This window comes from Patagioenas fasciata, chromosome 1 (genome assembly GCF_037038585.1).
Source record: "Patagioenas fasciata isolate bPatFas1 chromosome 1, bPatFas1.hap1, whole genome shotgun sequence".
In the NCBI taxonomy this organism is placed as follows: domain Eukaryota; kingdom Metazoa; phylum Chordata; class Aves; order Columbiformes; family Columbidae; genus Patagioenas; species Patagioenas fasciata.
In genome coordinates, this window is record NC_092520.1 from 7,761,557 (window position 1) to 7,789,546 (window position 27,990).

Sequence of the window (27,990 nt, forward strand, 5' to 3'; positions counted from 1 at the left end):
GCTCTTGAACATTTCATAATGCCTACTAACGAAAAAATACATATATCAATAAACAGGGTTTGAAGAAAGAACAGTACAGCTCTGGTTTTGTTTATTTGGGTTTTTAAAGCTATCCTCAGGGTGATATTGCATCGAATCCGCACTTACCACCTGGGTGCTGTTGTGTGAAGCATCAGTTTCTGCTCCAGCGAATTCATTGCAAGTGTCAGGACGTGACTGAGTGAAGCAAAGTGATTGTGTTTAAAGAGGAATAATATACTCATTTTCAGTATAAAGCACACTTTATGACACCTAGATGGTATTAATTAAAAACAATTAAATACATAGCTACTAGCTGTACTGTTGTTGACCAGAGAATGGATAATTCTGGGCAATTGAAAAATGAAGCAATTAGCCAGGTCATCCCAAGTTCAGAGGTGTCAGGAGAAAACTAGACTGCCTGGACTCTTCTTAACTCTTACTCTTCTATCCCTAGGCAGCAGCATGTAACTAAATCCATCTCCCTTTTCTTGTTTTCTTGCTCTCTGGAATTGAACAGATCCTTTTTCTGCTACTGTTGATAGTGTTGATGATGCCATTCCAAACCTAAACCCTTTCCTTACAAAAACTAACGATGCTGCTCATCTGTCTGTGTCTTCTGATGTATCTACTTTCACCAGTAGGACACCCACACATGAAATGTTTGTTGGTAACGTACCATTTTAAACTAATTTCGTATTTCCTAAAAAATTTTAACATTATTTTAGTTTCTAAAGTAAATTTGTGGGACCTATCAGAAACTAAAAGTAACGAGATGATTTGTGCTATGTTAGAATTGATTTAGTAATTGTGCCATGAAAATGATGTTAAAATCCTTGCTTGGCTACCTAGACGGGCTTGTACCTGATGGAAAGGAACTTGGTTACAGTTGAAGCAGTTGTTTGAGTCTGATCTTACACGCAGACTCTTATGTTTAGGAATTTTAAGGTAAAATACTTCATGTACCTGAGAATGAAAAGAAAATGCTGCTACTTTGTTCCTCGGGTTGAAATGTTCTTTTTAAACATCAGAGCTTAATCTATTTATTTTTTTTTTTGGTAGTGGGTGTTTCCCCCCCCCATTATGTTGGGATTACAAAACTGGTAAAGCCCTGCACGTCTGCCGCATGGTCTACTCGAACTGGTTAGCTATTAGGGGAAAAATAATGGCTTGCCTTTTAAAAACTTCTGAAATCTGACTTTGGAGGTGATTCAGCATGGCTGTCATATCAGAAATCCTTTAAACATATGTGCGTTGATGCAGCTGCATAGCAATTTGATTACTTTTCAATATGGAGAATTAAGTTAGCGTTCATAAACTAAAAATCAATTAATTACGTGCCAGTTCTGTTCCTAAAGATAAGTTGAAAAACAAACGTGCTGCACCAACAGGGCTTTCTTTTTGTAGGATGAACCCCACTAGAATTGATCATGAAAGAATGCAGACTCTTATAACAAAGAGATTTTTTGATATCTCTGATACTTGTTAACAGAGATAAAACGAAGGCATCTCCTTCGAGATGTTCATACCACCTACACTTTATCACCTTAACTACTTTCCTACCTTGTGTTTGGTTAATGGAGAGAGAAAGCAAGATCAAGCATGAGAGATCTTGCTGTGAACTTCTCTCCACAATTCCCGGCAGGATTAGCTGGCTGAGGCAGTAGTACACAAATACTTGAAGCTGGTGCTACTGCGGAATAATTGGCTTGTGCTTCTAATCGGTCTTTCCCACACTTCAAATAAAATGTGTATGGTTCATGTGAATGTGGAATGATAATTTGAAATCCCCCTTTTTTAGTAGAGTCGTTATTCAATCAGATCTGTTGCCACCAAACAATTCTGCAGTTGTACAAAAAGTTGTGAGGCTGTGAACAAGGAGCCTGATGGTTTTTGTGACATTCAATGGTTTGTGTAGTATTCATCACAACAGCCCAGAAGTGGCTGGAGATGGATGGTATCAATACTATACATTCCCTTCCAGTGGCTCATTCTCCAAAAATGTATCTGTAACCAAAGAGTGACCTCCCGCCAGATTGACATGTGAAATGTAAATGCAGTGTTAGCTCTAGCACAAACAAGGTGCTACGATAACATGAATGTGCTCTTAAAATAACTCTTTCTGGTTCTTTAGATCATTACAATCCATTTACTGAACTAAATCCCTTTGTGGCAACCAAATATGAATCCACTATTGGGCTGTATCCTTATACTTCAGGTATAAGCAAAATGCCGTGAAACTTTTACACTCATTTTTTCCAAGGGTGTAAAACATGGCATTTGATTGGAAAATAAAAAAAATAAATAAAGTATTTATAATCTAGCTGTAACTTTGAAACCATGCTTTCTCCTTTTGTGTTCTAGATGATGTAAACTTGTTTCTTACTGTATGTCTGTGTGCTGATTTCTTTCCATTGGTTCTATGTCATTAGAGTATATGTGGATTTATAGACTGTCCTGAAATTATATTTTTGAATAGCAGATAACCAGTATATCTTGGTTCTCTTTCTGTAACTCTCCCTCTTCTCCTTTCCTGGCTCTCTTTCTCTCTCGTGTGAAATGCCTTATCAGATTCTTTTTGTGGTCCTCAAGCTTACCCTAATGCTTCTCATTTCCGCAATGAGCCTTCTTCTGTAGCTGGTCTATTCGGAGGTAGGTAATGGGATACAGCCTTACACACATAAAAAGACATTGGTGTGGTGTGTGCGTAGAACTAGTGGATACGCTATGGCTACAGAAGTGCGTTATTATGGTGGCTCAGTTTTAATTTGTGTGCTTGTGCTAGGTGTGTCATCACAAACAGTCAGTATTTTTTCAGTTTGTGCTGAACTAAGGCTTATCAGATCTAAACATGAAATGAGTATCTCCCCATTTCAGGATCTCTGGTAGTTTACATGTTGCTGCATATGACACAAAAGACTTGCATGTTATAAGTATCTTCTCATCTGCCTCATCGCTTTTAAGATGAAGGGATTGGGATGTTCTTGCTGCTTATGGGGTTTTTGTCGATACATTACTCTTAAACAGTGCACTAAACTAGTACAAAGCTTCGCAACGCAACATGAGAAGGAGGTATCTGCTGCATTAATGTCCAAATAGTGAGCCAGGACTGATGCTGGCTCTGGAATCACAGAATCACCAAAATACCATCCTGGTCACTAGATGGGCTGTGAAACTGGGACAGAGGGTAATCTGTCCCTTCCAACTCAAGACATTCTGTAATAAGTAGCTAAATAGAATAGATTTCTACATGTAGCTAAAGAGATTGAGCAGGGAGTGTTGGCATCATTGCTGTGCAAGGTTTAGGAAATACCCTCAGTAAATGGTTTGTGGAATCACAGAATGTCAGGGATTGGAAGGAACCTTGAAAGATCATCCAGTCCAGTCCCCCTGCTGAACACCCAGCTGAGGTTACACAGGAAGGTGTCCAGGTGGGTTTGAATGTCTGCAGAGAAGGAGACTCCACAACCTCCCTGGGCAGCCTGGGCCAGGCTCTGTCACCCTCACTGAGAAGAAGTTTCTTCTCAAATTTAAGTGGAACCTCTTGTGTTCCAGTTTGAACCCATTACCCCTTGTCCTGTCATTGGTTGTCACCGAGAAGAGCCTGGCTCCATCCTCGTGACACTCACCCTTTACATATTTATAAACATTAATGAGGTCACCCCTCAGTCTCCTTTTCTCCAAGCTAAAGAGCCCCAGCTCCCTCAGCCTTTCCTCACACGGGAGATGCTCCACTCCCTTCAGCATCTTTGTTGCCCTGCGCTGGACTCTCTCCAGCAGTTCCCTGTCCTTCTGGAACTGAGGGGCCCAGAGCTGGACACAATATTCCAGGTGTGGTCTCACCAGGGCAGAGTAGAGGGGCAGGAGAACCTCTCTGACCTACTGACCACCCCCCTTCTAATCCACCCCAGGTACCATTGGCCTTCCTGGCCACAAGGGCACAGTGCTGGCTCATGCTCATCCTGCTGTCCACCAGGACCCCAATTCTTAAAATCACCAAGGTCACATTTTGGTTTAGTGGTTTTGAATAAAAATGAGCTGGAGTCATTCAGCAAAAGGTTAAATGCTGTGTGTGACTCTATTATCTTTATTCCACATCCAAAAAACAGGATGATTAGTTTCTGTCAAATCTTGTTGGCTTGAGGGAGCTCCGTTAGAAATATGGACCTTTGCACCTTCCAAAACATCCCTGTTGGACAAAATGTAAGCTCTTGTAACTCAAGTTCTCTGTAGGAAAAGGCACCGTTTTAAGAGTTATAGGACATCCCATCCAAGCAATTCCTGTGTGCAGTTCAGAGTCTCTGAAATGGCTTGTTCCAACTTGACAGGTATACTTGTCATAAAGATACTCATTTTGGTTTGTTTTTTACTATATACTCCTGATCTTTTCCCACATTACTGCTTCCCATGTTTTGCTGTATGCTTTGATTTGTTTTTACTGAAAAGTACATTGTTTAAATTCTCAGAGATGGATGCTTTTGAGCTGTGTATTCCTTCAAGACAAATAGGGAAAAGTAATCCAAATTTCTGTGGAGTTCATGGTCAAGGATAGCATCCTGTGGTTATTTTCTTAGGTGAAATGTGACTTATTTCAGGAAAACAGTAAGATTAAAATGAGGTGCTGTCACAGCAAGCTAAATGAAATCCAACTAGTATTATTGGTCAGTTTTTTCTGCTCATTGCGATGTTTTACTGCTGAAATATTTGTGATATTTTTATTTCTCCCTTTCATCAAGATTTCTATTAGAAACCAGAAGAGCTACTTTTCAAGATGGCATTGCATTTTTGGGGTGCTTTTCATATAAAGTAACAATTACTTCTGTAATTGCCTTAATATCAAGATGATGCCTGTGCATGCTCATATATGAAACTAAAAAATATGATTTTTGAAATTAGTATTTCATTCTCATAGTACTGAACAATCAACTTAATACTGCCAAACGTCATATGCAATGCTTTGTACTGCAGTAAATTTTCACAGCGTCGGAAAAAAAATTGTGTATTTAGAGAACATTACTTTACAGATGCATAGAAGATGACAAATAGACTAAATTGAGATAGGAACAGGAGTTGAAACTTGGCTTTAACTCCCTGTATCTTGCTGTGATTAGTAGTAACTTAACCTGCAAAATATGGCTGCCTGCGAAATGTGTGTCCAAAAATGCTATAAAAATGATTAGTATTAAAGAATGCTTAATTGAAGGCATTGGTAGTCAGGCACCTTGGGATGGTTTGGATCTTGCTCCATGTCAAGGTTCCAGTTGTATCAAGGAGAAGTGCTCGACTGATATAAAAGCTGGAGGGAATAATCTTCAGGCAGGTAATATTGAAACAGATTCTGTACCCAAACAGCTGCTTTTCCTGGAGAAGCATGGGGATTATTTCCTCAATAATGTTATTGTAAGTATATGGTAAAAGAATAAGGAAAATGTGAATAGTTAGTCCAAAGCTGTAGCAAATGGGAGGGGAAAGAGTGTCTTTTATGGCCTGTCCAGTTTTTGAGACAAGGCTTTTATTTGGAGGAGTAACTCCAAATAAACTGCTTCCAGCTCTCTTACATTCTTCTCAGCATCAGGGTATAATCTGGACATGTGATTTATTCCTAGTCTTTCTGGGGCACTTAAATAATCTATGTATTTATTTGGCTTGTCTTGCATAAAGAAGGTGGATTAATGGGAAATACTGTTATAAAAACATTCAACTTCTTTCTTTTTCTCCCACAGGGTTCACTCCATCTCCTGTTGCTCAACCACAGCCATCAGCCGGCCTTAATGTTGACTTTGAGTCTGTGTTTGGAAACAAATCTTCTAATGTTGTCCTAGATTCTGGTGGTAAGACACTTATTACAGTTGATGACATACGTCCTTTAACCTTTTTTACTCTTGAGATATAAATCTCCTAATCTGTATTTACTCATACTGCTGTGGCAGAGTTGCACTTGAAGAAAACTGACTTCAAAAGGCCCATACTAGCATTCTTCACCCAATTTTTCTTTATTAATTTCTTTATTAATGAGATAACTATTTCTCTGCACACCCAGATAAAATGTGTACATTGATTTCCTTCGTTTAAATATTTTGTGCATTAAAAGTTCACACAGTCAACAACCTTCATTTCGTTACATGCTGTCAACTGAAATTAAAATACCAACTGTACTAGTAGAGTGTGATCAGAATAGGTGGAGTTGCCTCTTCATTTTATATATCTGTGCAATGTTTTTTGGACACTTGCCTACTTGTTACTCTTCCAATGTTAAGATTATTTCAGAAAACCATAAATTATCGAAACACACACAGTTAATTTGGATTGTAGTCACAGTTAGTAAGTACGCTCTCTGTTCTTTGAGCATCTTTAAAGTAAATACTTTCTCATCTTCTGACATTGGACTCTTGATATTGGATTCTTGTAGGGCAAACCAGTGAGCCACCAAAAGCAAATACATATGTATTTTTATAAGCTTGAAATACTTTAGATATGTATTCATTATGATTTGGGCTTTTTTGTTTTACATTTTCTTACTTTGTTGTCATTGTGAATCCATTCCATGTTAAATTGACGTCACGCTGGTTAGACTAGTAAAGTGAAATCTTTCTATAGTAAATACCTCCTTTATCAAGAGGCACAATAAGTTTTATCCTTCTTGTATGGTGTAGCATCACAGGTTAAATTTAGTATTTTAGCCATTGTGTTGAACTCAGTGTCTATTTAATTGAATGTGAAGTTATTCATGGGAGGCCCGTGATTCAAATCACTTATTTTACGTTTCTCATTCCAAGGCTTTGATGAACTCGGTGGTCTCCTAAAACCAACAGTGGCCTCTCAAAACCAGAGTCTTCCAGTTGCCAAAGTACCACCTAACAAACTAGTGTCAGATGATCTGGATTCATCTTTAGCCAATCTTGTAGGCAGTAAGTATTGAACCACTGATGTAGAAATACTTAAGGAATTCTTTTAAATGAATAGAATTTCAGCAGTATCTTTTTCTACTTTGTGACAGATTTGGGCATTGGAAATGGAACTACTAAAAAGTGAGTATGTTTAATCAGAAGCTGAGTGTTTTATTTTCTTGATAGTAAATATTTATGAAAGTACAGTTTCAAACCTGTGCGTAACAACCTCACGTGAACCTTTGGAGCAGGTTTGGGATTGTATGTTGTTTCTCATATGAGGTATAATGAATCCAAGGTGACTGCAGACTAAGTGACAGTGATAACAACAGGCAAGACGTCCTCCTGTCTCCAATTCCTTTCAGGCTTTGTATTTAGGAAATGAGTTCATCAAATTTATTTTGCAGTTGTAGGTAATCTTAGCACACCTTATAAATGCTTTGTGGGATCCAAGTGTGTACAGAGCTGTATTAAAGATGGCGAAACTACCACCTCAGACATGTGGTTGACACTTAAATGAATTTTGAAGCTGGACGTATTGTAGAACAGTGAACTTCTGCTCTAGCAATGAAGTTGAGAGTGTGATTAGCAACTTTGGGCTTATTGGGACCATCTGTGCCAACTCTGAAATCCTTCAGAAATCCAGTATGCAGTTGATCCCAAGTCTTATAAGTATATTGGGGAACTTGACTGAGGTTAGGTAAAGCTGAGGTGGCTCATGTTGAACGGTTCACTTTTCCCAGCCAAAACAAGCTGTCGTGAGACCTTTTGTCAACTGCTTTGCTAAAGGAGTTTTGTCACTAACAAAATAAGCCACTTTTCCAAGAGGAAACAGTGTTTACCTGAGGGAGATTTGTCAGAAAATCCTATGTTTTCTAACAATTCTTTTAACAAATTTGTTTGAAGTGATGTAAACTGGACTCAGCCAGGTGAAAAGAAACTAACAGGTGGTTCCAACTGGCAACCCAAGATTGCACCTACGACTGCGTGGAACGCTCCGACGTTGGTAAGCAAATACTCATTTTAAAATAGTGACTTTCCTGCAACGTAGATATGTAGGCTGATGTATAACAGAGACATTTGGAAGTGGTCAATAATTGCAGTAAAAGAGTAGTAAAAAATGGAAGGAGTGGTCAGTTTGAGATGAGTACTGCTTGGATTTACTTTTGTTAGCCGTGCAGTTGTAGTAAATGGTTTGTGATGTGCAGGTTTAGCATAAGTTTTGGTAGTTTTTCTCAAGGTAATAGAGCAGCAGGGGAGGCTCTTTCCAGTCTAGAAAGGTAGAGGTGTGAGAAGTATATTTGTGATATGCAGCAAGATGTCAAGTATGTGTAACATTACAATTCATTCTGCTCCGTGGGTGAGAAGGGACCAAGAGATTAATCCTCCGATGCCAGAGGTGTTTGTGCAGTGATGCAGGCTCTTAACATACGTAACTACTGCTTTTCTCCCCAATGTGTGCAGTTGTTTTTAACACACGTCACTTCCATAGTCTTGGCAAGGATTTAGGGGTAGCACGTAGAGTGAGGGCTCTTAATTACAAGCCAAAACCAACCAAAAACCAGTTTGAGACTAGATGAGTAGCTTTCACAATGCTATTGAAACATTTTTGCATGTGAATCCTACTCGCCCTTTCCCGAATGACCTGGAGAACTGCACGCGGACAGAACAGGTAACACGGACTTATTGCGTCTGACTGTAACAGTGGGGGAGGTTGAACCCGCAGTGTGATAATACAGCGCTGTGGGTTTGGAAAGAGGGAGCTTGTCTCCCTGGATCCACCGCCTCCTCCATTCTGGGTGTCCCTTATCAACTCACTACTTTTATCTAGGGAGAAATGTCTGTGGACCTTACCTGAGAGTGTATAGATATTGAAGAAGCTGTAACTACTCTCCTGCTTTAATGACTGACTGGTGGTTCGAGTTTACTTGTGTGCTTGAATCTGTTTAATAACTTGTGTCTTGTATATACATCTTCTTGTGATAAGCTATTGCTTTAACAGCCTTTGTTATTCAGAGATGCTGTTGAGACACTTCTGGTCCTGTGAAACTGTTCCATTAACATAAAAATATTGAAACAGAAATAATCTAGGGGAGAAAAAGGTTTGTTTTCCTCTGCTGGTCTATTTATTGTGGAGTTGCTGCTGCTTGCTAAATAAATATGCTTTGGAAAACAAGGCTTTTGTGTCTTTGGGAAAAAAGGCATATACCAAATAAATGGACTGTGCAAAACAATTACAAGTCTAATAATGATGACAGTATCACAGGTGTATGTTGTCCAAGCAAATGGCTTGAATCACAAGAATTTGTTGGGGTAAACATTTAATGTATTTGTGAACTAAAATGCTATCTGTGTATATTCTGTTGTTTAAGTATTTGCTTCTAATCCAGTGTTATTGCATTATGTAATTGTTCTCCTGGGAAATACAGAATGGCATGCATTTTCCACAATACGTAAGTGAAACAACCCACAGCCTTTTTGCAATCGACTGGCATGCTGATATTAACCACTGCTCTTGCAGAATCTCACAACCTTCTTGCTATTTACACATTCCTCATTTTAAAATCTTTGGTGTGCCAAAAATTGAGCTTCTCCTAGCATACACGAACCTCATAGGTGGTCTGCGGGCTCTGACTCGAATGATGGCATGGGAAATACCAAGATTCTTTCTCCTTGCTTTCAAGTGTCCCATTTGCTGCCAGAGAGCTGGGTTGTGTGTCTGTGCTGCCTTCAATGCACTCAGTGAATTTTGAATGAAGATTAAAACGTTTGTGTTTGAATAACTGCATGAAACCTCACGGGCTTCTGTTATACTTGGCACTTTGTCCACATTTACAGTAGATCTTGATTTTTTTATTACTGTTTTTTTTTTGGGGGGGAGAGACCAATATGTCATTAATGCTTATATGAAAAAAGAAAATCCATGCTGACAGTTTACAAAGCAATAACCTGCGCTTGCTGTCTGAGGAATGCAGCCTTTCATTTCAAAGGGGTTTTTTTTCTTTATGTCAACAATGATATTGGTCTTTCCCTGTATTCTGTTTTTATTGCAGGGTAACTCTGTAACTAAAGGATGGTAGGTCCATACTTGAGCACTCAAAAATAAATGTAGTCAGCATGTTTTTGTGTGTGTAGGTGTGGATGCTCAAGCAAAACAGAAAGTGATTTTCAGGGTGGCTTTGTCAGCTCTGTGAAATGATGGATAGTACCCAGTTTAGATAGTTCCTGATGGGGGAAATCTGTTCTGATAGCGATTGAAATGCCAGTGACTCTGGCTACTGTTGATGGATAGGCAGCTGATATCTTAGAATAGAGTTCAGCAGCGGTTTTGCTGGTGTCCTATTTGTGATGTTGCAATGTATCCACTTTAATCCGGTATTATGAACATTCTGGCACTTCCCTCTTTGTGTCCCAAGAAATGCAAGCAGATTTTGTCTTGCCATGAACAGTAATCCCAACAGCATGAAAATTAGACTAACAGGAGGTAGAGTTGGAGAGGCAGCAAGTTACCTGAATATTTATAAGAACTAATTTATAGTCTGGGGGGGGCAGATGTTCTTGTCCTTGTAAGAGTTAATACTAAGTTAGAAAGTGGATAATGAAACTGTAGAACAAAGAGTATGGTAATATGGTTAGGATGTGAGAACTGCCTTTAATGTATTTTTCTTTCTAAGAGTTATTGGCTGGTTTTCTATGTATACGTTGCCAAGTTGTTTACAAAACATAATGTCACCCCAGGTGTTGTCTGTTGACAGCAATCTAACTGTAACCTCATGAAAGTTAACTTAGGTTAAGAGTAATATAAACATATCTGTAAAGTATTAAGAGGACTTTTCCACCTGTTCAGATCTACTTTGTTAAGTGGGTGAGTAGAAAGGGAATGTGAGCTGGGTATTCATGTTAGGGTTGGATTTATATTGAAGGATGGTAGGAGAACCCCATAGCTTGTCCATCCTGGCTAAAGACAAGAGAAGTCTGTAATGGTGGCAGAAGCAATGGTACTTGGGTCTTTCAGTCTTTAAAATTATTTCTAAAGACTCCTTGTGTACCATTACTTCAGATGTTGAAATATAAGTATATCCTTCATGGGATTAAAAAAACGCTTCTGCTTCCTGCGTTTTCCCTCTCTTCTCTGTGTCTCGTGCTCTGTTCTTTAAACAGGATGCTGAGAGAACGGTAGTTCGCAGTTCAGCTTAATCAGCCAAAGTCCTAACAGGTTTTAGGAAATGCGTAATTATAGATTTGCCAAGATCACCTGGAAACCTTAGCTCAGCTATTGTATTGGATACACTCTGTATGCAAGCCTGCAAATCCTATTTATTCTTTGCCACATCATGATAAGCGAAGTGCCGCGGTTGCCAGCGCTGTCTGACCCGAGCTGTCTTACCGCTCGCTGCTCTCTCAGTTCTCCACTGTTTTTCACACCAGGCACCGCCCGTGATGGCTTATCCGGCCACAACGCCAACAGGGATGATGGGCTACGGGATGGTGAGTGAACTCCTGCAACACAAAGTTTAAATCAGATGCAATTTTTGCTATATTTGCCTATAGTTCAGTAGCAGTCGTTTTTCTGAACTATTTTACCAAAGTCTGAATTTCAGCTCCTGTTGGTTGATTTGTCACCAAATCATTAAGTCCTGCTTTTGTGACCCTTGGTGGTTTTTGTCTGAAGTTACGTCTGCCTTTTCTTAGAAATAAGTGCATCATGTGATTACAGCTACATTCACAACAGGGATGTTTTATCAGTGAAGTGAAACCTTCCTTAAATACTTGCTCCCAACATCAGCAAAAGGCATCTGTGATGACCGATGCTCCAAAACCATTTGTGACACGGCCTTGTCTTGTGGTGTTGGCTGAGAATCGGATCTCTTAGTGACATCAATACTGGAAGGCTTTTGACATAAACCTGACCTTGTTGCTCTGAAAAGTTGTTCAGTTTTTTTGTTCTGATCTCAAATTTTAAAAATATTTCTGAAATGATGTGCTTTAATTCTTTATCAGTATGGTCTTGATGTAGCACAGCCTCGCTGGGTGAGTAGAAGCAGAAGGAACAGTTATTCTGTTAAATGGCTCACAGACTATTATAACAAAAATAAGCTAAACCCACTAGATCATATGATGAAACATTTAATGATTTATAATTTGTAAATGCTCAGCAAGTGAAGTGCAAAAGTGGCCAACTGTGTTCTTGAGGGTCTTGTGGAAGGGTATCACGTTCCTCATTACCCTCCTGTAGTACGTTCTGTGCAAAGTCGTCATGGTTAAACTACCTTTAGTGTAGATTCAAACTTGATCTACGCAACTTTGCACCGATGGTACCGGGAGCGTTTTCTTAGTTCCTTTGATTCAGCGGCTGGGGAAGGTAACGTGTAGTGTGTAGAAGGTAACCTTGCGTGTTTTGTCAAGTGGGGTTTAAATGCTGATGTGAAGTGGAAACTGGAATTAGCAGGAGCCGTAGCTCTGCTGCCCTGAGCTGCTGTTACTCGTTCAGAAGCGTGTGATGTGAGCAGGTGGGTGAGACTGGCCGTTCCAGAATGACCAGGAGGCTTTATCACATCCTGAAAACTGTCCTGGCTCATTCAGACTTTATTCAGGACACTTATTGCTAGGAATCTCTGGAACATTGACCCATTTTACAACCCTTGTGCTTCATTTTTCCTAAAAGCTTTAGTAGGTACCGTAGCTCTGAGCATGCCCATTGCAAAGTGGCTTTTTCCTTGGTGAGGGCACACTGGGACAGGCAATTCCATTAGTCCCTGAGCGTTCCCTGGCTGCTTCCTTGTGCCAGCAGGTATTTTTGTAGGGTGTTTTCATCAGGTTCAGTTTCTTGAAGGGGTTCACCCTGTGGTTGCCCAAACAGCGGGTTGGCATAGCAGGAGGAACAGGATTAGTGGAGGAAAAGCAGCAGGGATTGCTTCAGCAGGGCTGCTGGTATGGAGCCGAGCCTGAGGGCAGCACCAAAAGCAGCACCAGGGATGGGCCCCTACTTAAAATAAAATAAACCAGACTTCTAAAACTGTTAGTATATGTTAAACTCTTAATTTGCCTCAGCCAGGGTGTCAGTAACACTTTAGACTTGGGTTGCATGATGCCCTAACGTTAATTATACATATAGTTCTGGGGTTTCAGTTTTTCTGGAGCTCTGTCAGCTCCGCGTTGATACCTGTAAAACTGTTCCTGTGCTTTCGAAGGCAGACAGGGAGGTGCTGTCAGGCCTCAGTTTTGGGAGCAAGAGGACCAGCACTAATACTTGTGCTTCAACAAGTATTTGGGTGTTTTGGATTTCTGCAGCAAGAGATTAAATGGGCTCAGTTGTTATTGAGAGTATTTCTTGAAAAGATTCTTAATGTTCCTTTCCAGTAACCTTGATTTGCAGAATATTGTAGAAAAGTCTTAAATGATTGCATATATCAAAAATGACCAAAATTTATCATTTTCTTTACTTAAACACTTGCAGTGTATTAACGCTCAGTGTGATATGATGTTGTGGATGTGTTTTTTTCTTTAGCCATCGCAGATGGGAGGCATACCAGTAATGACACAGCCAACTTTAATATACAGCCAGCCAGTCATGAGACCACCAAACCCGTTCGGCCCTGTACCGGGAGCACAGGTCTGTATATTCAATATGATTCGTGCTAGGAACAAATCACAACTGGGTCGGTTTCTTTAAAAAGTATGTTAGTATTTTCTTGCAAGGGACAAATATATTGCACAAGCCCAGCAGTTGATGGAAGTATTGTTCCTTCCAGCTTCTTAGGTCCAGGGGTGTCTGTAGCCTTTTACCTCTGACTTACAGGTGGGTTTGAAGAGAACATGATATCAAACTTGAATGACCTATTAGAGAGCAGTGTAGGGAAAAGGGACCTGGGGGTCCTGGTGGACAGCAGGATGAGCATGAGCCAGCACTGGGCCCTTGTGGCCAGGAAGGCCAATGGTACCTGGGGTGTATTAGAAGGGGGGTGGTCAGTAGGTCAGAGAGGTTCTCCTGCCCCTCTACTCTGCCCTGGTGAGACCACACCTGGAATATTGTGTCCAGTTCTGGGCCCCTCAGTTCCAGAAGGGCAGGGAACTGCTGGAGAGAGTCCAGCGCAGGGCAACAAAGATGATGAAGGGAGTGGAGCATCTCCCTTATGAGGAAAGGCTGAGGGAGCTGATGTTTACAGATACGTAACGGGTGAGTGTCAGGAGGATGGAGCCAGGCTCTTCTCAGTGACAACCAATGATAGGACAAGGGGTAATGGGTTCAAACTGGAACACAAGAGGTTCCACTTAAATTCGAGAAGAAACTTCTTCTCAGTGAGGGTGACAGAGCCTGGCCCAGGCTGCCCAGGGTGTTGTGGAGTCTCCTTCTCTGCAGACATTCAAACCCACCTGGACACCTTCCTGTGGAACCTCAGCTGGGTGTTCCTGCTCCAGCAGGGGGATTGCACTGGATGAGCTTTCGAGATCCCTTCCAATCCCTGACATTCTGGGATTTTGTGAACCTTGGTGAAACTTCACCCCAACACCTGGTTGTTCATACTGGCCACTTTCAGTGGGAGGCACACGACACCTTCATCTAGTTTTTAACCATTGTGTTCTGTAAAGGTCTTCCTGTTCCTCCAAGTGTTTCCAGAAGACAATATTTGCAGCACGGTGAAGATACTCAACAGCTACACAAACATGTTGGGTCTTTCCCTGTTGAGGAAGGTGTTACATTAAATGGAGCATTCCTTACGTTACCTGCTTTTCCCCTTCTTGTGAGATGTTGTGTGTAGGTTCATTACCTAACGTCCTGGAATACAGGAGTGTGCTGAAGGGTTACTCTGAACATTGAGAACTGACTTTATCCAGACTGGAGTTAAATACCTTTTATTGTTTGTTTAGCAAGCATCTGCCACTGAGAAGTTTCTATCTGATCTCGCTCTTTCAACCCAATAGTCATCTGAAGGTAGATTTTTGCAGTAGGAAAAAAAAATAGGGGATAGAGGGAATGGATGACCTTGAAACGCCTTCATTATTTTCAGAAAATACTGAGATTAAGACTTGGTGAACTGTACTTAGCGGCAGAGCCAAGTTTAGCTGGCAGCTTGGAATTCCAGTATGAACAGTGTGTTTTTACTTACTGGCGAATTGTTTCTTTGCCAAAGTTAATGCTGTACATCATGACCCTGTTAGAAAAATGTGGTATACTGGTACTGTATTTTGATCTTACTATAAAGAGCTCTGCCTTTATAGGTGGCTGTTTAGAACCATACCTGTATAAATTCACTGAAGTAGATGTTGGTCTAACTGTGTTTTTGGGACTACAGTGTGGAGGGAAAAGAATTCAGCAATAGGTTGGAAAGGAAAAGAGCCTCAAACCCTCTCTGGTACCCAAATCTGATCCTTTATCAGCAGTGATGTTTTGTGCTGCCAGTGGGTGTTATGTCCATTGTCTTTGCTAAAATAGGTTTTTTTAAAGTTCTTTTTTTAAAGGCTATATCTGAAAGAGATGCTGTTAGATTTTTTTGTAGCTAGAAACATGGTTTTCAATTGACATTGTCATGGACTTTTAAGAACTGCTTTGCACATTTGCTGTCACTTCAGTGGTTCAGTGTCTTTCACATGGGTTTTATATTATACCAAGGGGGAAAAAAAATGTTACCTCCTAAACAGAGAACAAGTTAAAGGATCCTTGAGGATAACAGTTTCTTCTTCAGCTTCCAAAATGTTGATTTTTGAAATGTCCCGTAAAAAAAAAGTGCGTGTATATATATAGATATATATAAAAAAGTATAAATCTACCTACCTGCCTGACTCAGTTATAAACAGGTAGGTGGGTCTGAGTAGCGAGTTGAGCGTTTCTGCTTCGTTTGCCCTTGCAGGGCTTGGCCTGGGTTGAATCCCAGCTGGCTGTGCTAACAGCAGAAAGAGGAATTAGTCACAAGTGAGGCGTGCAGACCTGTATTTATTGTGCTTATCTGACATGTTTGGCTCCTTTGAGAACTAATTGGATAGAAAGCACATCCTTCGACTCAGTGTTTGTTGCATGACCGGGAAGGGTTTTCCCTGAGACACTCAGTCTGTGTTGCTTGCAGGTGTTGAGTTTTCAAAGTCTGACATCAATAAAGTAAATTAAATGAAACAGAAGTTACATGCGAGAGCGTCTTCCCCATACACAGTGTGTTTAGCCACGGAGGGGAATTACGATATTGTTACACTAAACTTACTGTGTGTGTAGTCTTGAGGTTCTTCTGAGGGCATATTTGTTTAGGTTTGGTTAATACTCCTGTTGTGCCAGAAATAGGAATATAAAGAAACGTGTGTTCTTGGGGTAAGTAAACAAATATTAAAGAATTAATGGTGATAGTCTGAAAGGCACACAGTTCAAACTGCCTGCATCTTGTGTGCATCGCGCTAACCACCATTATTACGATACACATTTTGTCCGTGGTGTTGTCAATGCCAAAAAGTAAACAGTTTTTATTATTTACATTTAAAGCACCAGTTTATATCACTTACCTCTAGTCTCCTGATAGATCTTGGTTGCTCTCTACACTAAAGAAACTTGAAGGTACTTAAAAGCATGATGACAGATATAAAGTTGGTGCTGAAAAGTTACATTGCCAAGTTGTAGTGTGTTGGGAACCCCTGCTTTTTATCCAGACTGGTAAAATAGGCATCCTGGTGTTGTCCAGTTTCTTTATAATTTAAACCAGTGTTCCTAACTCGATACCCTTAAGGATTTATCTTTACAAATATACTTTCCCTATCGCTAGACATACCTATTTTCCCCACCATTCAACTGCTCTGTTTATCCTCGTGCAACTTTATTTCTAATTGTTGCTATCAAAAGCAAGGGTAGTTTTTTTTTAAGGGCAAAGTAATTTGAAACAATTGCAAATGAGACTAGAGCAGTTTCTTCTTTGAAAATCTAGGTGCAGAAGATATTTGTAGTTTTAAAAGAAACTGGTGTGTATGTGTTTTGGTTTTTCCTTTGAAATCACTCATCTTACATTAGGGTCAGTTTTTCACGCTTGAGAGAGAACATAATCATTTTCATCATGATAAAATTGCAGGTTTTCCTCACTGCAAAATATTATAATATATTGTGATACCCAGAACAGGGAGAATGGTCGGAGTTGTGTGATCAAATTGTAGCTGGTGGGAGGAGAATATGTGTGTGTGTGTTTGAGGAAGGGAGAGGCTGAATCAGTGATTCAAACAAGGTTAAAGAGCAAGAGCAATGGCAGGTGTGATGCTGTACAGCAAACTCAGGGTATTTCAGACAAGCCAGAGCTGAATGATGGGCAGTTAACTGGAATCTAAACTACCCATTGTAACCTCTGAGTATCGTAATGCACAACAGCAGCGTTCGAATGTGCAGCAGCAGCAAAACCATGATCATGTTGGCTGATAGAAACTGGTACAACACCGACAGATCAGTGGTGTGGTGTCCCGGTCTCCTTACCCCAAAAGCCTTAGGAGGGGAGGCAGCTGAGCAGGGAAGATTTTAAGATTTAAAATAGAATAAAGAAATTGCTCAGCCTGCCAGCATCGGTGTGAATTGTAACACCGCAGTTGTTAACGTCACCGAATTGTACAGAAGAAGTAGGAGGGATCGCCTGGTGATGGTGGAGAATAGGTAAATCTGCAAATAAGTTGGTTGGTTTTGGTTTTTATTTTGTTTGTGGTTGATGGTTGTTTTTCTTTTGTGTTTGTGGTTGCTTTTTGTTTGGGGTTTATTTTGTTCTTGTTTTTAAACTGGAAGAACAGGCTGTATGTTTCAGGACAGACTTATGCCAGAAAGCAGACTTTACAAGGGCTCCTTTTGGCTCCTAAAATATACACTAAACCAGCTCGACAGACTTGTTTAATGAGAAACCAGCATCCAGCTGACAATGGGAATCAGCACAACACTCCCCATGGATGGGTTTTTCTGTGTCACTGTGACTCTGGGGAGGTTTTGTCTCCTGGAAGCAGCGAGAAGTGAGAACCGCTGTTGGTGAGGCCGAGCTCTGGGTCTGATCCAGCGCAGCACGTTGCATTTCACATCACACAAGCGCTGGGCAGCAGGGAGGTTAAATCCATATGTATTTACTGTAAGGTACTGTGTCTTGTCTGAATTTGTAGGAAGTACCACTGTCAGTTTTTTTCCCAGTATTTAAGCTGAAGAGGCCTCCTGAAATGTCACCTCTCTTTTCTGGTTACAAGCTGTTGTTGCTCTAAACCTGCCAGTCTTCCACACTGCTTTCAAACTGGGGCATCACTTCAGCTTTGAGATCGATTGGAGATTTGCCAACTCAAGTTTCACAGGACATTTCATACGTGACTTCGAGCCAGTTGACCGTGAAGAGGAAGAATGTGTGAAATCAAGTCGCAGCAGGCAGGCCCCGCTCAAGTTAGGACTCTCTTGGTCTATGGTGTTAGTCTGGCTCAAATCCTGGAAGAGTGGTGGGGTGTGTGAGCAATGGCTTTCCAAAACCAAGCTTAAAAGGGAACTTTTGACATCCTGAAACAGCTTCTCGATCACTTCCCATTCTGTCTCATGGCTCTTCCATAATCTGTTTATGGGGACTGGACCCGAGTGCCCCATTAGGAATGGGGTTTCAGGCGGGAGGTAACGATTTGAACCCAGATAGTGTTGATCCTGAAAGAACCGCTCCTCCCCATGTGGTTTCTGAGATAGACATGAATGTGAACGATTTACCTTGCAATGGCAGCATTTACACTCTGGGCACTTCTGCGAGCAGTTCCCATAAACACATTCCCGTCATGTGTGGGTTGGCAGCCATTCAGTATTTCCAAAGGAAATATCCCTTCAGATGATGTTTTTTGCAATGGGTATGAAGTGCGAGTTTGCACCGGTGATCAATGACTCGATTGTGAGTAAACTCTTAAAGGGATGGAATCTGAAGTGGAGAAAACTGGCTTTTATTTGTAACTTGCAAAAGTAGGCGAGTTCTATGAGCGGGAGGGCAAGAAGAACTTAATAAAGCACCATTAATGACTGGGAAAGCACTAATAAAGGAGGAAAAGGACTACAAAAATAAATCAACAAATAGCAGATACTTGGACAGTTACAGCCAGCAGATTATTGGTCCCTTCCAGCAGCAACAGCTGGAATGCCAGTATTACCTACTTGTGAATTATGTGCTTTGGATGGCTGAACTTGTAGTGTGGTGCTTTAAATACATGGCTATAAGATGTGGTTTTTGTTAGTGTATAGATTAGCACTCTCAGGCTTCAGTTCTTGCCTGAAACAGCAGCAGATGACAAACCTCCATCTGTTTTTTTTTCCTACCCTTAGAATACATCCCGTGTTCTCCTTCTAGGCCCCAAATTGAGAATTATATGTTACCTGCTCTCCAGCCTCATTTTATACACATCTATTTGGAGAAGAGATGCGAGTTTATCTGCTGACTTGGCAGATGCCAATTAATCTCCTTTCCGGGGGGTCACGTCCAGCTTGTTTCTGCATTACACCAACCATTGGAGAGGCTTTCTGTTTTCCATATGACCAAACACCTCGTTTTAATAGTTGATTTCTACCGAGTTTGCCTCTTAACCTCCCCTCGTCCTTTCATTACCCGTTCAGCTTTCATATTCTGTCATTCTGAGACCTTGTTTTCTTTTTCTTTCCCTTTCTCTGTCGTCTTTCCTACTAGCTGTCTGCAGCATCCAGCCCTTCCAGTCAGAGTCCTCACAGAGCCTCAGGAAAGGATCCCTTTGCAGAGCTCTCTCTCCAGGATTTCTTGTAGAACAACTTAGGTATTGTCCGTTATACTGGGGAGATGCTGGTTTTTGTGATATAAAACAAAAATGGAAAGTTCTCATTCCAGTTTTATTAGCGCTGTTTTGGACGAAAATGAAAAACAAGCCATGTTGAGTTGGAAGCACTGTGGAAGTGACCTGGAAACTTGACTGCAGCCCTTTAAAGGCCCAATCAAGTCATTTCGCTTCGGTCCACTGGAAATAACGTTTGCTGGTTCCTTTCTAACTGCAAAATCCGGCTTTGCTGGGAAGGAACTGGTACAACCTGGTATTGACCATCTCATCAGGAAAGGGTTTTGGGCAGGGGTGTCAGACTCATTTTGACCGGGGGCCACGTCAGCCTCACGGTTGCCTTCAAAGGGCAAAATGGGATTTTAGGACTGGATAAGTATAGGAAAAAAGAAACCAAACTGGTTTAGGGTTCTGGTCAGCAGCAAACACTCTGCTCCTGCACCTCGCCAGATCGCTTCACCAAAGAGTCCCCTTGATGCAGAAGGAGGTACCTGGTTCCATGTGTGCAAGGGTTAAATTTATTACAGATGTGCACTGGCGTTCCTTTCCTTTTTTATCTATCAGAGGCAGGTGGGAATTAACTACTAAAATGAGTGAAAACGTGAAAGAATTCAAGCATATGTGGTGTGTAGAAAGAGTAGGATTTATTGCACACAGCATCTGCTTTGCTTTGTCCACTTCTGATGGTTCAGTGTGAAAAGTGACCTTGAGTTCTCTTCAGAATTGTGTTGATCTGTGTTGCGCTGCCGCTGGTGACAATATTACATGGATAAGTAGTTTTTTGTTGTGTTTTTTTTTTATTGTTGGACAAACCAGCTTAATGCAAAGAGCTGTTCCAAAGGCTGGTGTAGCTGGAAAAACATCCTGATGGCTTTTGGTTGTTTTCTGGTTCTGTAAAATTTTAGTTTCCATTCGAAACTTCAGATCTTGGGATGGCTTGGGCATTTGAAGAATGGAAAGGTTTGGAGACAACGCAGGTTTATAGCGAAATCCTGCTTCTGTTGGATGTTAACACGTGGGTTTTTAATCTTTGCAGATTCAGTTTATGTAACTGTGTTAGACGGAAGAGAAAGGAACGTTTCCAAAAAGATGTGCTCACCAGTAAAGCCCCACTTCCAGGAGAAAACAAACTTCAGTCTCTCCAACTCTCCTCTTCCATGAAACGATGCAGTGAAACGACAAAGACCAATGAAGGAACTTGGGACGACTCCGTGTGAAAACATCAATATACAACACAAAGCCAAGAATTGCCATGAATTGAGACTAAGATTGATATTTGATTTATTATTTTTTCTCTTTTTTTTTTTTTTGTCCTGGTGACTAACACGTCAATACTTTCAGCTTCTATTAGTATCCCTAATTGGTAACGTACAAAGAGAAGCCTTTATTCTGGAAACTGAGATGGGTGTTTGGAAATGCTGTCTGGGATGGGGATGTGTCCTTGACCGGAACTTGAAACAAGACTCTGGGCAGGGGAGGGTCAAATCCTAACTCGTAATTCTGCAGTTACCTATTCAGTCCTCACAAATGTAGGCACAGCAGTAATGGAAATTAACTTTCTTTTTTTTAAAAAAAAAATATATATTCAGTTTGCAGTAGACATTCCTTATGTATTATTGTTTGTATTTATTTATGATTATCAATTTAACATTAATATTGTATCAAAAGAAAAAACAAACCTCCTTATGAAAATGAGTATGGATGTATACAGTATGTCTGATTTTTATCCACAAAGAATGAATCTGATTCAGAACGCTTTTCAGCTGACATACAGAGCACTAAATATTTTAAAGGTCTGAATCTAATGAGTTCTCGGTATATATGAGAATTAGGGAAGAGCTGTAAAATGCATTAATCCTCATAGTCAATTCTGTGCCTAGGATTTTGCAAGGGAACAGTTAACTGACTAGAAGAAGCACTACATTTTTAATTCAGCATTAGTGCATTGGGAAGGAACTTTATTGCTTTGTGCTTGGCATGTCATTATTTTTACATTTGACATTATAAGGCCTTTCCAAAATGAATGTGAGGAATTGCTTTCACTTTAAGACTTTCCTTCTTTTCTTTAAAAAATAAAATTTAAAAAAATATAATAAAAAATGGAGGTGGTGCGTGTCGGGGGGGGAAGCGTTTTCATTTGGCTCGTGCCATGTTTATGATCACGTACATTTTAAAGGTAAAACAGGCGAAGTAGCTTCCTTACACACGTCTAGCGGGTATTTAGTTAACGAAGCATTAAAGTAGCACTGTTGATCGGTGCTTTGTGTAAATACATCGTAACTTTTTGGGTGGAGTGGGGCCTTCAGGGGGATAGTCCATGAGGTGAAAGCAATTCTGTACATGAGTTAAGCATACTTGCTGCATTGTCTCTGCAGATTCTATTTTTGTTTAAAATATTAAAATGTATGTTAGCAAAAATGGGTGGATTTTCAAATAAAATGCAGCTTCCACAGAACTTTTGTTACGGTATGAAAGTCTGAGGTGCTTCTTTTCTTTTTGCTGCTTAAAATGTGCACTGATAATGGCTTTGTTTACTTAATAAAATACCAAATGTATTTCAGATGTGCATATTGTATTGCAGGCAGAGCAGCTCGATGGGAACGATGTGATCTCCACGTCTTCTCGGTGGCCTTAGTTCCGCTATAACGAGTTGTCTCTTCAAGAGATGGATTCCTGACTTAATATATTTCCCAATCTTCTAGTTTTTCAAAATATTCATGGCAATAAACTTGTACTGTTTATAACTGAGCAAGAAGCTTAAATATGCCCCGCAAAAGTCATTTAGGTGTCTTCTCTAAAGGTAACGCTTTGAACATCCGCGGTCAGACACTGGGTTTTATCACAGGGAGATTTCGTACGAGTGGAACTTTCCTCTTCTCAACTACCTGAGGTTTGTTCTGAAGGATGGACAGCAGAAAATGATCAGTACAGATCGGTACATTTAACATTTCTTTCTAAAAGCATGAATAAAAAACCAAAACTGGAACCTGTGACCTGTAACGCAGAGATCTGAGGAGGTTCCTATACAGTTTACTTAAATCTTTGCCTCCCTACAGATGGGGCTTTCAATGTGGGACTGGACAAGCAGAGAACAACAACTGTAAGTTTTTGGTTGCACTCAGAATATCAGAAAGGTGAATTGTCTGAACTAGGGGTCAGCTGGACAAAACTTGCCCATTTTTGTCCTGTGAGCTGAGTCGGTGCCTACCCGGGTACAAATTGCTCTGGAGCACAGTCCAGAGCTTGTGTGGCAGATTGTCCATAGCCCAGCGTGCTGCATTAGGATGAAAACGGACACCAGCCTGGTCATCTTTGCAGGTCTGTGGTGTTTTCCGCACAGTGGTTCCAATCTCTCTTTTGAGGCTGAGCACAGATCTGCTTCCTTAGGTCTTAAATCTTCTTGATCCCCTTTGTGGGGCTTTGAGCTTGAGGTTGCAAATCATGCAGATGCCAAAAATCCCCAAACAAAATAAATAAACCACCTTTACGCAGGGATGACAATTCATCTGATACCCTTTGCTGCTCACTGCTATTGCTCTGTGTTGTTCAATGCAGCTGCTGTGCAGGTGAAGATTTCTTGGTGGAGGCTTTGCCAGTAAACCACGATTTTTGCTTTACTTTTCAGAGCTGAGGATTATTTTCCCATTTACTTCGTTCCTAATAAGTACATTTGCTTCCAGTATTGCTGGAATAAAAATCATAGCTTAATTTAGAAACCATAGCTCAGGGACATGTTTCTTTGGAATTACTGGCTGTTTTCAGTAACAGGGGGATGTGAAAACCTGGTTCTCTTCAAAATGGAATTCAAAGGCTGTGTAACCTCGAAGAGCAAGCTCTGAGTAGGGAAGCTGCCCGTTCAGAGCAAACAGTGGAGGAGGCGCTTTGTTAGAGGTATGTCGTTCCTTTTAGAGCTTAGTGTGTCAGAATTGTCGCTATGTAACTAAACAATCAGATTGACCTCTTGAGACAATTACTATTGCCAGAACAAGAACCTGAGTAGCTATTAAATTCATGTGTTTTCTAAAAGCCCAAATGTAGAATCTTCATCTGAAGATGAATCTAAATTCTTTTGCTGCTCCTGTTCTTGGTTGCAAAGTCACTAAACCAAACTGGTGTACTAAATTGACACTGACAGTACCTCAGGAAATGTTTAAAAACTCATTTTATGTGACATCAGATGGTCCGTTCAGCCAGCTACTGGAATAAGCCACGGACTATCCCAGTGAGCAGAAGGGCCAGGGTGAGACCCCACATCTTTCATTAGACACTAAGTGCTTGTTTTCAGAGCCTGGTATAAATTTTGTAGTGACATAAATGAATTGCAACTCGAAGGCCATGACATAACTGAGATCAAGATTGTAGCAGAAAAATGAGAATTAGGTACCAAAACCACTCGGAAAAATACGAAATGGTGATGGGAGCAGAAGATTGACAAGATAATGTGAGGGGTAGTGAAGAAATGTGCAGAATATGAAGAAAAATCAATGTTAATGGGAGCATATGTGAAATAAATAAGAGCTTTCTCCTTGGCCTGTTGACGATTTTTTGACTTGGCCTTTGCGGCTTGCTCACACCGCAGCGGAGAGAGCAGAAACTGTCTTGACATCTGAATTTGTCCAACAAGAAAAATCTGTGAGTTACTGGTGTTTTCCATGTTCAAACTGGAGAACGAAGGGATTCGGCTGATGGGTGCACGATGTCCTGGGTGCATCAGGAGAACGAGTGAGGAGGAGAGAACCCTGAGCAGGTTCCCCTGAAGGTGTAACGTTGTGGCCACCCACTTGACGCCCTTTTGCGTTTGAAGGCTGAATAAATACTAAACCCATTGCACTGGTGGGAGATGACTTGCTCAAGATTTATGAGTTGAGTAAAGCACATTTCTTATTTCTTTTCTTGCTTCTCCGATGATGAAACTTCCTGAGGCAAAGATCAAAAAGCCTTGGAACAGACAGCCGGCTTCCTTAAAAGTTTTGTTGTGTGAGCCAGTAATGGTACTGGAAATGTTTCGGGTGCAAGGATGTTGCTCTGGATGTCTGACAGTTGTGGTAGATGAGGAGAACTGAGGTCTTGGGTTTATTTTCATACCATAGATCTCTGCTTTGTTCATGGTGGCAACTACAGCAGCTCTTTTTCTAGAAAAGCATTATTTGATACAATTTTAGCCTCTTACACTTTGATCACTGAAGGTGAAGAGAAGTTCCAGCAGGGTGTCAAATCTCAGTTTTCCGTGGCTGGGTGGAGATGTTCAATGAGCCACATACAGGAACAGTTGTTGGCACCTTGTTACCACGTCACGTCCTAAAACAACATCATGCTTGTGGCAGCCTGCAGAACATCAGTTCTGAAGTGTAGTATTACAAAGGAACATCTTTGCTTTCACAGTGGACTCAAAATCCAAGGGAAAGACTTTTTCAGAAGAGCATCCAGCTGCAAAACATCAGTGGCTTAAGACACTAATACCATTAGTCTCTGTTCCTTGCTCGTCACTTTAGTGTAACTTTTCAGTCCATTAGCTTCTGCCTTGACCTTATTCTGGCAAGCTCCTTTTAGCCCACAGAAGCGTTTAGTAACTCAGAAGGCAGGCAAGCAAGAACAAATGCTGCAGAACGAGTCTCCTACCCTCATTTCCCAGAACACGCAGGTCTGAACCTGTGGAACGATTATATAACCTCGCTGCAGCGGAGGCTGCAAACCTCTCAAAAACCAGAGCAAAAGTTAAGTAACCTACGTTCCCCACAGCTCTGGCCGGGGAGAGATCAGCCTTGCGCAGCCAGACTGGAGAGCAGTTCAATCTGGTTGCTTGGCTCTGCAGGGAGATGGCTGGGCGAGGGTTCAAAGGTGCTGTGCTGAGGGAAGCGGCTCCTTGCAGCGCTGGGGTGGATCGAGGCCAGCAGCGCACCCCACCCCGCTCCCTTGTGCTCTTGAGGCGTTTGATGGATTGATCTTTCTGCACGTGGATTTCGGTTCTGTTAAAATGGCTTTTATTACCAGAGGGTTACTTGCAACATGAGTGATGCTCAAATTTAACTTTGGGTTCCCAGGGAACACTTGGGAGGTTTTTTTTTCCCTATCGAATCTGGTTAGAGTTGTGTGCCAGTTAAATACATAACTCCAGCTCAACCGAGACTGTGCTTGGATTATAGTTGTGGGGACTTATGGACAATTTGCTGTGTCTTGTAGCATAACTGATGTCCTGGAGAGAGTTCAGAGAAGGGAATGCAGCTCGTGAAGGGTCTGGAGCACAAGTGTGATGGGAGTGACTGAGGGAACGGGGGCTGTTCAGCCTGGAGAAAAGGAGGCTGAGGGGAGACCTTATCACTGTCTGCAACTGCCTGAAAGGAGGTTGTAGCATGGAGGGGGTTGGTCTCTTCTCCCAAGTAACAAGTGATAGGATGAGAGGAAATGGCCTCAGGTTGCACCAGGGGAGGTTCAGATTGGATATTAGGAAAAAAATCTTCCCAGAAAGGGCTGTCAGGCATTGGAACAGGCTGCCCAGAGCAGTGGTAAAGTCACCATCCCTGGAGGTGTTTAAACGAAGTTCTTAGGGACATGGTTTAGTGCTAGAGTTAGTTAGGTTACGGTTGGACTCGATGAACTTGAAGGTGTCTTCCAACCAAAAAGATTCTATGATTCTAGAGCCATCTTGTGCAACAGAAACACAGTGAAGGAAAGGTATTTCATCCCGCTGGTGATTTAAGGGTGACTCCTGTAAGTTTTGTCCTAACTGGACTGGTGAACCTTGACTCCCATTGTTCAAGTAGGAGTTTGAAGCATTGGCTATGCTGCCAGAAAGTGGATTGATCAGCCCTCTGCTTTACAACATATTGCTCATTTCTGAGAGATTTTGCCAGTAACAAAATGATCAAATCCAGATGCCTCATTTGCTGAAGACCTGGCTTTCTACACAGAAGAGCCTCACACTGGCCTTAATACTAATCCTATAGAAATCAAGAGGATTTGAGACACTTCACTATGTTTTCTGCAGGCTGTTGTTTCTGGCTTGTGCAGGCTGCCGGTGGCTTGGACCGAATTAGCATGTTTCAGATTTCTTTTTAACTCCCTCTCACCCACACAGGCATTTATGGTAAAAGGCTAAACAGTGACTTCAAGAGGCAAAGTTTGTTTTTTCCAAGCCACAAGTTGATGTTGTCCTGCCATATGTCCCACACGTGCTGGTGTGTGTTACGGCGCAAAGGGAAGCCCAGAGATGGGCCCTGTGTTCACATCACTGGGAAATGTAAATGCCCTTCGGAGAGCGGTGGGAAGCAGGAGAGGCCTTTCTTTAACTGAAAAGCTGTTCGGCATAAGCCATATTTTAATTCTGTGACTAAAGGACTAAACTAATCGCTGGCCAGAACTAATCTCTCTTTCAAGCGAGTGATTTCATGGGGCTTGCACTTTGCTCAAAGCCAGTGTAGCCGGGGGGAGGCTGCTCTTGTGCTGGAAACATCACCTGGCAAGTACAGATCCCCATTCTCTCGACACTCCAGCACTAGGACTCACCTCAGTCTTTGTGGTAACTCAGTTGGGTGACAGCAGGGACACGTCCAAACTCATTTAACTCTTCACTACATGGGAACGCAAGTGAGATTCAGGCTGAGATTAAGGCTCCTGCCTTTCCGTGTCTGCTGTGAGCCTGGTTTCTGGGGAGCTGTAATCAGCAGAGCCCCAAGAGCAGCTCAACTCCTCTGCAACTCCAGGAGACACCTGCTGGGCAGGAATATCTGAGCTCGCTTGAAAAATAGAAAGTGTTTGCACTGAAGTACAAGATGAGACACTGTAGAGATACAGGTTGTTTATAATGTTTAAGTGTTTTTAAAAGCTTTATTCCAAACAGCTGATCAACCCATCAAGGGTTTAAATCAGATTATTCAGTGCTTTTACAAGTTCCTAAATAGAATATGCACAGGTCAGTAACCAAGTTGTGCCTGTGAGAAGTAACTGCATTGTTCAGTCCTGGTAAGGTGTCCGGGATGTGTAATGGGAGTGGGAAAAAACTCCAGTGAATCAATGGACTAAGATATATGTTCACAGAGACCAGCCACAATCCAAAGATACAGGGTTACACAACATATTTGGCCAATAAAAAAGAAATTAGACTTCCACGACTTTTATCCTCTGATTGTGTTTGTTCCTGTGTTGTTCTTTTTGGGCTTTGTTTTGTTTTTCCCAGTTGATTTTTGGTTATTTCAATATTTCTAAGTAGGGATTTTGCGGAGGCAAATAAAATGCATTTAAACATTCAATTTCTAGCAACTGCTTGGATAAATTAGATTCTGCTTCAGCAGAGTATTAAGTATTCTGTAACAGGTTTACATTTTATGGCAGCCTACAT

At 41.3% G+C, this 27,990-nt stretch overlaps 1 protein-coding gene and 1 long non-coding RNA gene across 8 annotated transcripts in view; one reads left to right on the plus strand and one right to left on the minus strand.

Moving 5' to 3' along the window:
- The window catches only part of PICALM (phosphatidylinositol binding clathrin assembly protein), a 73,399-nt gene extending 51,270 nt beyond the window's left edge, over positions 1-22,129 (plus strand). The window contains exons 13-23 of one of the 7 annotated variants that reach the window (XM_071799765.1): positions 539-688; positions 2,590-2,670; positions 5,742-5,849; positions 6,795-6,926; positions 7,016-7,046; positions 7,812-7,911; positions 9,335-9,358; positions 11,334-11,393; positions 13,414-13,518; positions 19,538-19,640; positions 20,692-22,129. In XM_071799765.1, the coding sequence (XP_071655866.1) occupies positions 539-688; positions 2,590-2,670; positions 5,742-5,849; positions 6,795-6,926; positions 7,016-7,046; positions 7,812-7,911; positions 9,335-9,358; positions 11,334-11,393; positions 13,414-13,518; positions 19,538-19,630 (884 nt within the window). In that variant the 3' untranslated portion in view covers positions 19,631-19,640; positions 20,692-22,129. The remainder of the gene's footprint in view (positions 1-538; positions 689-2,589; positions 2,671-5,741; positions 5,850-6,794; positions 6,927-7,015; positions 7,047-7,811; positions 7,912-9,334; positions 9,359-11,333; positions 11,394-13,413; positions 13,519-19,537; positions 19,641-20,691) is intronic. The other 6 variants (XM_071799799.1, XM_071799934.1, XM_071799879.1 and 3 more) reach the window with 6 other exon arrangements.
- On the minus strand, positions 21,579-27,286 carry LOC139826148 (uncharacterized). The gene is made up of 2 exons (XR_011736177.1): positions 27,159-27,286; positions 21,579-22,552 (listed from the first exon to the last, which is right to left on the minus strand). It is a non-coding gene; the product is annotated as an uncharacterized lncRNA (long non-coding RNA).
- Positions 27,287-27,990: the final 704 nt, after the last annotated feature.